The sequence below is a fragment of the Physcomitrium patens genome, chromosome 2 (genome assembly GCF_059467195.1).
Source record: "Physcomitrium patens ecotype Gransden chromosome 2, ASM5946719v1, whole genome shotgun sequence".
NCBI lineage: Eukaryota > Viridiplantae > Streptophyta > Bryopsida > Funariales > Funariaceae > Physcomitrium > Physcomitrium patens.
In genome coordinates, this window is record NC_143411.1 from 16,936,928 (window position 1) to 16,948,724 (window position 11,797).

Sequence of the window (11,797 nt, forward strand, 5' to 3'; positions counted from 1 at the left end):
AAGTACAAAGAATTTTTCAAGATTTAAAGGTAACTTTCATTATAGCTCCAATCTTATTACATCTAGATTTAACAAAGGCCTTCTATTTGGAGATTGATGCTTCCAACTTTGCATTAAAAGTTGTACTATCACAAATGAGAAAAGAAAGAAAGCTCTATCAAATTGCATTCTATTCTAAAAAGTTTTGAATTGCAGAGATCAATTATGAAATTTATAATAAAAAACTTCTTATAATTGTAGATTCTTTTGAAGAATGGCATTACTTACAAGAAGATGCTATACATCATCTCATTGTATATACAAATTACAAAAACTTGGAGTATTTCATTTCAACTTTGGTTTTAAATTACCGCCAAACTTGTTGAAATATGTCATTATTTTGTTTTGATTTTGTAATTACATATCGACTGCGGAAGCAACAAGGACTATAAGATGCTTTATCAAGAAGATCATATCCTGCTCTAAAGGTTGAAGAAGTAATTCAAAATTCTTATAAAGCATCCTTAGAAAAATTTAGAAAAGAATCTTTTTCTTTTTAATTTGGAAATAAAATATGGCTTCTTTGATAATATATTAAGACTAATTTACCCTGTAATAAGTTGGACTATCAAAAACTAGGGCCATTCTGTATTCAAAAGAAAATCAACCCAATAGTATATTAGTTAAAACTACTCACATCTATGAAGCTATATGCAATCTTTCATATTTCTCTTTAAGAGGCTTATTCCAAATCAACTATTCTAAAAAGAATACAACCATCACTGCCTTGCATTGAAATAGATAATATAATAGAATATGAGATAGAAAAGGTTGTTAATTCTTGGCAAAGAAGAGGTAAGTTAGTGTCAAGGACAAAGACTCGATGAGGGAAAATATACACAAAAAGGCTATCTCGATATAATAAGTCAAAATATAAACAAGTAGGTATATTAAAAGGAAACTGGAATGGCTATTGCCACAAGACAAGAAACTAAAGACTCTTGAACCTGGACTAGGAGCAAGAAAGGAATTGACAAGAGTGAAGAAGCCTTCACTCTTGTCTCTATATATACTATCTAACTAAGGGCTACGTGGCAACATTCTATAGGACCTCCAATATGTGTTGACTTTGTAGGACACATGCCTTGACCTACAAGGCAAGTTTTTCTACGTGTGGGCCACATAGTTAGCTTGATCTTCAAGCTAACAACATGTGTGGCACATGGCCAACTTGTTGACCACGTTTCTAATCCAAAAAGTCAATTAAAGACACCTATGAAGTCAAAGCAGCGTCTAGGAAGTTTCTAGGAAGCTTTCATATTAAATATTATAGAATTAACTTACTTTTATCTACTTTTACTTACTTCTACCTATTTCTATATGTAATTATTAGCTTACATGATTATGGCTGTGACATTACCCCCCCTTCTAGAGACGAGTTCCATGAAGAGCGGTCATCATATGTTGAAGAAATCTATGATGCGATGAATTGTATTCGCCACATACTCTGATCTCTGTTCTCTTCGAAGATGATTGATAGGGCCTCTCAACCACCGGTAGTGTCCCATACCAGAGCGGGAAGACCACCCAGTTATTTGATCATTGTTGAGGCCTTCGTAACTTCCTTCGAATAGAATATTTGGAACACCATCAGGAGTTGTTCCTACCTCTAGCAAAATCACCAAACATCGGGAGTCCCTTCCCAAATCGTGATACCAAACGCATTGTATCTCACCATCTATTCGAGAAAGAACATGTCGTTCTTGAAGATCTTCATCTCGATTGCATCGTCTTGAAGGTTGTGACAATCGTAATGTCTCGTCCGATAGGTCAGCAAACGAAGGTTCTTGAGATGAATCCGCTGGTTGTTGGCTCTCCATCTAATTAGCGTCACAAATGCAAAGAAGTTACAAACAAGGATAGGAAATTGAATGTTATCTTGCCTTAATCTTGTCTCTTTTATAAGAGAGATTTTCATCTTGGTTTTGATGGATGTCGTTGATAAAAAACTTTGACTTTAGCTGATGCATTTGTTAGATTCCTGGATGGCTCCCATGTGCGTTTACTAATATCATATCCGCGCTAATGAACAAGATATTCCAGCTTATTTCGGCGCCGCCTTGAGTCTAATATCTCTTCCACCTCAAATTCTTCATTATTATTTACTTCTGTAGGAGGCGGTGGCATTTGTCTTCTTCCTTGTATATCCACTGTCTTATATGGTTCAAGAAGAGACACGTGGAATATAGGATGGATCTTCATTGACTCCGGTAGATGTAACCGAGATGCAACTGGGTTGATCTGTTCAGAAACAGAAAAGGGGCCAAGCCTACGATAGTCCAACTTGTCACAAGGTCGAGTAGTCTTGATATTGCGACGAAGTAGCCATACCTTATCACTCATGTTGAGTTGTGGTTGCTCCTTACGATATAGATCTGCGTTTATCTTTTGTCGTTCTTGAGCTTCCTTCAATTGCGTCTTCATTATTGCATGTAATTCTGACAACCGATTTACCATATCTTCTGCTGCAGGATTATCAACTTTTGAAAAATCAAAAATATCAAGTCGTGGATGATAGCCATAATTGGCAAAGAAAGGTGTTTGTTGCGTGGAAGAATGTACCGTATTATTATAAGCAAACTCTACCAATGGCAGAAGGGTTGTCCAATCATCTTGTTGGTAGTTGATAGTATACCTTAAATATTGCTCCAAGACTTGGTTTATGCGCTCTGTTTGTCCATCAGTTTGAGGATGGAAAGCCGAAGATAGCTTTATGTCCACTTTTAAAATCTTGAAAAGGGTCCTCCAGAATCTTGACACAAATTGAGTTCCCCTATCTGATATGATATCTTTAGGTAATCCATGATAGCGATAGATATTATCAATGAAAAGCTTAGCTGTTTCTTCACCTGTGATAGATTTTGTACATGGCACAAAATGTGCCATCTTGGTGAAACGATCTACTATCACAAATATAGAATCATAAGATCTTGAGCTTGGAAGATCTGTGATGAAATCCATAGAAACAGAAGACCATGGTTGTTCTGGTATAGGTAATGGCTGAAGAAGTCCGTAAGGTCGATGACGAGGAATTTTTGATCTTGAACAAATATCACAAGATTGTACAAAGTCTTTGACTGACTTCCACATTTGTGGCCACCAAAATCTCTTGATATGAGTTCCAAAGTCTTATTATATCCAAAGTGCCCTGCTACTGGAAAGTCATGACGTGCTTGAAGAACACGTAAACGTGCTTCTCCTTCTGGAACATATAGGCGTCCTTCAAAATATAATAGATTATTCTTGAACTCGAACTTAGAAGGATCATGAGACTTGAAAGAATTATTCTCGATATCATGAACAAGAGGGTCTGAGGACATACTGGACTGGATTTGCTTGAGAAAAGTTGAATCAACAGTCAATGTTAATTTCATTGCTTGGAGATGAAATTGCTCCAGTTTCAAGAGGACCGTTCTTTGTTGTTCAAAAGCTGCATCTCCTTCTTTTGGTACAAAATAAGAACGTCTAGATAGGGCATCGGACAAACCTTGTTGTTTTCCTGGCCGATAAGTGATAATGAACTCAAATCTTGACAAAGACATACTCCAACGAGCTTGACAATGATTCAATACGCGTGCTGACATGAAATACTCGAGGTTCTTGTGATCTGTATACACAGTGACTGGACTAGAAGCGCCTTCTAGATAATGACGCCATTCTTGAAAGGAATCCACGACCGCAAGAAGTTCTTTATCGTGGATCTCATAATTGATCTCGACTGCTGAGAATTTTCTTGAATGAAAAGCTATTGGATGAAGTTTGTCATCTGATCCCATTTGTGATAAAACTGCACCCAAGGCAAAATCTGATGCATCTGTTTCCATAAAAAATGCCTTGGAAAAGTCAAGACGATATAAGACTAGTGCAGAGACAAACGATGTCTTCAAGGCTTCAAATGCTGCTTCCGATTCTTGATTCCATTGGAATTTCTCTTTACTAGTCAAGTGTGTAAGTGGAGCTGCAACTCGTGAGAAATCTTTGATGAAGATCCGATAGTAATTGGTAAATCCCAAGAAACATTGGACATCTCTTACTATCCTTGGAATCTTCCAATCCATGATTGTTTGGACTTTCTTAGAATCCATCATGAGACCATCATTTGAAATGATGTATCCTAAAAAGTCAACTTCAGTAGTGTGAAATACACACTTTTCCATCTTAGCGTACAATCCTGCATCTCTAAATTTTTGTAATACTTGACAAACATGTATTTCATGTTCTTCGACGTTCTTAGAATAGATCAAGATATCGTCTAGATAGCAAACGACAAAATTATCTAAGAATTCACGAAATATATCATTCATGAGATGTTGAAAAGTAGTTGGTGCATTCGTGAGTCCAAAGGGCATGACATTATATTCGAAATGTCCATACCTGATTCGATACGCAGTCTTCCATTCATCTCCTTCTTTGATCCATACTAGATTATATGCTCCTCTTAGATCTATTTTTATATAGATCTTAGCTTGATTCAACTGGTCAAGGAGTCCTGATATCAAAGGTAATGGATACCTGTTCTTGATTGTGATCTTGTTGAGTCCTCGATAATCAACACACATTCGTAAAGATCCATCTTTTTTTTTACGAATAGAATTGGAGCTCCTGCTTGAGATTTTGAATGGCGTATGAAATTCTTCGCTAAATTCTCGTCAATATATGTCTTGAGTTCAGCTAACTCATCTTGCGATAAACTGTAAATTGGTCCAAATGGTGGCTGAGTTCTTTCCTTGAGATTGATTGAACAATCATATGGGCGATGCTCAGGAAGAATATCTGCATTCTTGTTCTCAAAAATATCTTGATACTCCTGATATTGACTTGGAATGCCACTTGAAGTCTTTACATTTTCAGAAATAGGTGCAGCATAAATAGCAAAAGTTGATCCTTCTTTTGCTGCGTGCATAAATGCTTTTGCACCTATCAGTACAGATTTTACTATACTAGACTTATAATTTTTTACTTGGTTAGTAGAACTATTAATAACGCTCTGGGAAAAGTCAAGTTTACACGAATTCCAATCTATTCGAGGGTTATATTTTTCTAGCCAGGATAAACCTAAAATAACTGGATTGGACGGGGATTTAATTATGTTAAAAGCTATGTAGCTATCATGACCATCTATTGTTACTTTTATAAGATGAGTTTCATGAGTGACATCTCCAGAAGACAAGGGACGACCATCTATGACTTCTACATGTACTGGTTTAGGTTTCTGTATAAAAGATATTTTACGACTTTTAACAAATTGTTCATCTAAAAAACATACTGAGGCTCCCGAATCTAATAAAGCAGAGGCTTTGTAATTCTTAGGTCCTAAATATAAGTCTATTATAAAACAAGAAGAGGGTTCTGAGGAGAGGATAGGACCTTCATTAGGAATTGTACAAGGTTCCAGCTGCATGGTTCCTATTGTAGCTGGACGAATCCGTTTTCTGACATGTTGTCTTCTTTGACCGCCGTACCCCTCATTTTATAGTTGCGTCGTTTCTTTGGACAATGTTGAGCAGTGTGCTTAGGTTCTCCGCAATATAAATATAATCCTTCTTGACGATGATGAATCTTTTCTTGCTCAGTTAGGGGTGTAAAATGCACCACGTCAATTTGCATGTCTTCTACTTCTGAATGTACGTTTGGCAAAGATGTTGATGTTGCCATTGAGTAATAACGTTGAGGTTCCCGTGAATGATTTTCGGATCGAAATTCGAAAAGTCGATTATCACATTTTATCTCAAAATCGATTGCTTGACTCAAAGTTTGAGGATCAGGTAAGTTGAGCATCAATTTCTTTACTTCATATTGCAATCCTTAAAGAAATTGACTGATGAGTGCAGCATCATCCCACTTGATGTCAATTGCAAGTTGTCGAAATTGTGAAGCATATACTGTTACAGAGCGATTTCCTTGTCGCAGAATTCGGATCTTATTTGTTGCAACACGAGTTGCATCGTTGTCACCATACATAGATCGAAACTTTGCCAAAAAAGCTTCCAAATTGTCCAATATTGGATTTCGTTGTTCAAGAAAAGACGAAAACCACGATAATGCAGAACCAGAAAGTAGAGTGCTAATAAACCTGACTTGTGATCCTGGAGTTGGATAGCTTTGCGGTTGAAGTTCAATTACCAATTGTACTTGATTGATGAACCCTCGAAACTTTGATCTCGTACCATCAAATTTCTCGGGTAAGGCAATTCTTGGTTCTCTAGTGTTTACAGGGTGTTGTACAATTGGGGAAGGAACATGATTTGTTGTAGATGTTGAAGCAGCTCCGATCATCTCTATATCTCCACTTTCTGCTATTCTTATTCTTTCCTGTGTTGGTGAATTGAGTTGATGCATCGCAAGCATTAACTCCCTCATTTGCTCTTGCATTTGTGCCATTGCACTCTTCATTTCAAGAAGCTCTGTCATAATGACACTAAGAAGAAAAATTTGTTTGATACTGCTCAAGACAAAAGAAAAGAAAGACTTGATAACAAAGAAGATACTAAGAACAATATCAGTTTAGAAGTGGGTAATCGACAAACTTCTAATACACTTATGTCTTGTCAAGAAAAAGGGGTAATCCACTCTTACTCAAGAAAAACAAAGCTCTGATATTGTAAGTGTACTCTTGTCAATCTGTCAAGGACAAAGAGTCGATGAGGGAAAATATACACAAAAAGGCTATCTCGATATAATAAGTCAAAATATAAACAAGTATGTATATTAAAAGGAAACTGGAATGGCTATTGCGACAAGACAAGAAACTAAAGACTCTTGAACCTGGACTAGGAGCAAGAAAGGAGTTGACAAGAGTGAAGAAGCCTTCACTCTTGTCTCTATATATACTATCTAACTAGGGGCTACGTGGCGATGTTCTATAGGACCTCCAATGTGTGTTGACTTTGTAAGACACATGCCTTGACTTACAAGGCAAGTTTTTCTACGTGTGGGCCACATAGTTAGCTTGATCTTCAAGCTAACAACATGTGTGGCACATGGCCAACTTGTTGACCACGTTTCTAATCCAAAAAGTCAATTAAAGACACCTATGAAGTCAAAGCAGCGTCTAGGAAGTTTCTAGGAAGCTTTCATATTAAATATTATAGAATTAACTTACTTTTATCTACTTTTACTTACTTCTACCTATTTCTATATGTAATTATTAGCTTACATGATTATGGCCGTGACAGTTAGAGTATTTTATTCATTGATACAACTACAATGTTAATTAGTGTATATGGGAACTAATAAAAAATCTAATTAATGTGCCGCAAAAGATACAAGAGTTTCATCTATGCTATTCTCAAAAAACTAAACCTATTTTAGGATGATTTTTTTATAAAGCTACTACTAAGATGTTATATATAACAAAATAAATAGATATTATTCACAGTAACCTTAGAATTTAGTGTATCTAGTTTATGATCCAATATGTCAATTTGAAGAGTATTTAAAAAGACTTCAGATCATAAATCTCAAAGTAGAGCTAAAGTTGGAACTTTTCATATCAATATTATCAAATCAACTATTCCGACTCTTGTAACCTTTGCAAGATCATCCTCAAGATAAAACTGAACTTTATTGAAAGAAGAAACATCTATTTTATAGTGAACTCAAATAAAAAAATCTTGAAGATGATATATTAACTTACATCTTAAGAATGTTTAAAAATTGAATCACCTATATAAAAGGCTATAAATATTCATTTAAATAAAATAGTATTTAAAGCTTTTTTTAGGTCTATAATACTTAGGCTATTCACTTTTAAGATTTGCAACAAACTTTCTAAACCACCTTTATATAAGTAAATTCTTAAATATTCTCTTATAAAATATTTTTGGTAGGATATCAATTTTTTTTTTTTTTTTTTTTTTTAAAGAACCATTCAAAATTGAGGTCAAGAAGTGGATAAAGGATATGATGATGTTGTATACTATAATAACTCTTTTAACCATATTAATTTTTATAATATACTAAAAAATAAGTTTTTTCTTTATTTTGTCATATAAAAATTGATCAATATTATTGATGGTCATAGTTAGTCTAAATGAGATGTCATAAATTTTTAATATATTTATTCTTTTATGCCCATGTCTATTTTAATTTTTTAATCCAATGAAATTCGGCAATGAATTTGTATTGTTAGTATGCCACTGATTTGGACCAATTGATATCTACATGCATAACTAAATTAGTGGAAGATTTTCACAACTTGAAATATAGAGCCTTCATCACCTTTTAAGATGAAGGTAGAATCATTTACATATTGCATTGCTAAGGAAGGAAATTCTATAAGTTATTCTTTTTAAAATTTCCTCTTGAATGTTGAAGATTTCTGTTATAATTAAGAAGAGGTAAGGGAGCATCTTTGCCTCATACCTCTAGAAATAGAGAACCTATTAGTTAGGTTTATGTTTACACAAACTGCTCCCTCTACTCTCCTACTTGAGTCATTTGCACCATTAAATTTGGTTACATCTTCCACCAAACGAGTTAAAAAATAGTCAATAATATATATATTTTTTTTTCATCTCAGAATTTATTTTCAGCCGTTTTTTGTGCTTATCCCAATATATGAATCTACAAATTATATTTTGCTTAGAATATTTCAAATAAATTATACTTTCAGACCCACAAATAATTTATATTTTCAGACCCAAAAATAATTTAAAATTTAAGATTTAAATAATATAAAAACTCGTTGGATATTAACATTGGTATTTCACCAAGGAAAAATTCTTCAGATTATGTGTAGATTATGTACGTGGATTGGACCAAGCCAGAATAGACCTTTCATCCGTTAATAAGGTAGGATGAAATCGGGAGCGAACATAACATCCAAATGGTTCATCCAAACCCAGTCTGGTGTCCCTGGCCCGAACCGAAGGGAGGGCTAGAAACCTGAAAACCCTAGAAACGGCAGAAGAATTTCCGAGGTCTGTAGGATTGTAAGATTTTCCCGTGAAGGAGCGAGGTGCGATCGGTCGATTCGACCGCTGCATCGTGAACCCAACATTTTCAGCTTTTTCGCATTTTGGGTTTTGTGTGATTCCTGTTAAGATGTCGGGCGCGGCGGCGACGTCAGTAGCGCAGGCTGCTGCTCCTTACTGGAGAACAGCAGGCATGACTTACCTTTCTTACGCCAATACATGCGCAGCTATGGTTCGCAACTGCTTGAAGGAACCGTTCAAGTCCAAGGCGCTCCAACGTGAACATGCATACTACAAGTTCCAGCCCTACGCAGAAGGCGCTCCACAGAAAGCAGGTGCATGGCCTGTTACTTGTGAGCCTCGTTAAGATGATTGTTGCCGTTCTTCGAGTGTGAGTTCCTAAACCTTGCATTGTGATTTGTGTGGCGTCATGCAGTGGTGCGGGAGACTGGCGCTCCCTCTTCCAACTAGATGGAGGTGAAGCAGGTGATGTGTCTTTTTTTTTAGAGTCATCTGGATTTTGCACTCAATATTCTCAGAGTTGGGGAATAAAGCTGCTCCTTCTAAGGTAGGAATCTATCTGTGCAGCAGGAATTGACTCCGAGACTTGTTCTGGAATGCAACAGTACTCATTATTAATGATAAGCTGAGGCTTCCGGGAAACAGAAATTGTGACTTCTTTTGCTTGGATTCCTGGCATCTGGCATGAGATATACTTTTCAAGCTCTAAGGTTTCTGCAAATATGATGTGGGTTGTTAGAAAATCCTATTCTTGTAGGAACTGATAACTGTGCAGGATGAGTGTATTTTGTCGTTGGGTTTGTTCTATCGAACCATGGCTGCTATCACCATTTCGTCTTTGCCCAATTCAGCCCCCTTACCAGTAAAGCTCGTGATTACGTGGAAAAGCCATATTGTGTTGCGTCGAATTTTGCCTATTCCTTCATCTCTCTAGTTTTAGGTTTTATTATCCGTCCATATTGCGACCTTACGGAGTTGCAGATGGAATTGGCAAGCTTCTAGAGATTTGAATTTGAGCGTGACCCGCATGATAGCAATATACGTACTTGGTGCAGCGTGGATGCCTGGATCTTTCTTGTTGTGGGTGTTGTTGCGAAGTGGACAAGTGTACTATGGATATGTATGCTGAGTATGTTTAGGATTGATACACTGTGTGCTTTGTCTAATGGAATTGATAGGGTGGAAGTTTGTAGATCAATTTAGAAAAATCCCACAGTTGCGTCGTTTACTAATCGCTCATGAAAACGAGGGTGAAAGGTGGAATTAGTCGAAAGAATTTAGAGTCTTAGCTAGCAACTTATAATCCATTAGGATGCGTCCTTTTAAGCTACGTGTGGAATCTTCTTTGAATTGATGGAGAGAATGACTGCTCGGAATGGAATCTATTGAAACAGGACTTGTACAAGGCTTGTACATTGGGTACTGGGTTTAAGATTGCAAAAAACAAGGGCCTTAAATCATGGATTGCTACGATTTGAAAATGTAGACTCGATTTATGCTTGTGTACTGCGAGATATAGAATTTTCAGATGCATAATCAATGGATTAAATTAAGCGGATTTGGATGTGCATTGATGATAGTAGTACAATCAGTCATGAGGATTGTCAGTTTCTGTTATAGAGTATTTTATTTTTGATGATGTGAACAGAACAACTTTTACGTTTAAATAATGTAAGCTCGAAATAATGATTTTTTATGGTAGTTACTTCCCTTCACAAAATTAACAAATTGCATATTTTAATCGCTTGAACGTTCATGGCATTCCCTGTCTCTTTTGATTAGACGCTCTCAATCAAAGATATTAGCCCAGCTGTGTGTATCTAAATTTGTAAACATCTCTGTCAATTATTTTTAGTATCGATTTCAAAAGGGCTCATTTACATGAATACTATTAATCTATATACAAAACATCATTCAACAGGGGTTGATGAGCTTCTCATGAAACTCTTAAATGCATGTATCAAATGATACGTGCCACCTATATCTGCAGGTAGGCACATCCCCGTTGCTGAAGTGGATGGACTTGTTGAATGCGTACACCTTTATGAAATGGTTTCTAGCTCCGCAAATCACTGCATACAGGTTGCTGAATGCGAAGACCACATCGGAAAACGACATTGATGTTGCTGGTTCGGTCGATCTCGATTTCAATTCTACTCACTTTTTAAAGCTTTTGCTGCCAATCGTAAAGGACAAAAACATGATCAATGCAAATCCACGTGTGTTCTGCGCTGGGCCTACCTTGGTGGATCGGTTCAGTGATTCCCTCTAGCTCAACCTTGGGATTCCTAAGGATCACTCAGGAACCTTCAAAGTGGCCAACAGTTGCAGCCAGCGTCATTCGAAAACTGGGTTCATGTTCGTTGAATGCTTGTGTACCCTAAACCAGGTTTTAGGGTTTAGGATAATTGTTTCGTTTAACAGCGTTCTGTGCTGCCATCTTTGAGAATCACTTCCACATTGATCGACAACAAGAAACTATTTTACCGTTATTGGTAGCATGTTGCACCACCTATCACCTCGTTTCCATCTATCGTATTAATTTCCTGGTCATGTGATTTTTCGGGACAATCTCATAAAGTTCAACGAGACAGATTCTCAACCACATGCCAATCCTATTCTTGCGGTGTTTTCTCAAACATGGGTGAGGTTTCTTCTTCCGTGTCATGTAGATGTGCAAAATATGCTTCCACAACGTCACACAGGAATTCACAGGAGGGAGGTGGAACAATTTTCAAGGGGTCACGTCAGCACCGCGCATGGCTCTTTAATCGAGCTTATGATATTCTTTTCCAGGTCTGCAAATGAAAGGTTGACACGTG

General features: G+C 36.6%; 1 protein-coding gene across 1 annotated transcript; it reads left to right on the forward strand.

The window, feature by feature from the left end:
- Nucleotides 1–8,960: 8,960 nt before the first annotated feature.
- LOC112295391 (ATP synthase subunit epsilon, mitochondrial) lies at nt 8,961–9,644 on the forward strand. The gene is made up of 2 exons (XM_073529028.2): nt 8,961–9,289; nt 9,391–9,644. Exons 1-2 carry the CDS (start codon nt 9,085–9,087, stop codon nt 9,423–9,425), a joined length of 240 nt encoding a protein of 79 aa, XP_073385129.1. The 5' UTR covers nt 8,961–9,084; the 3' UTR covers nt 9,426–9,644.
- Nucleotides 9,645–11,797: the final 2,153 nt, after the last annotated feature.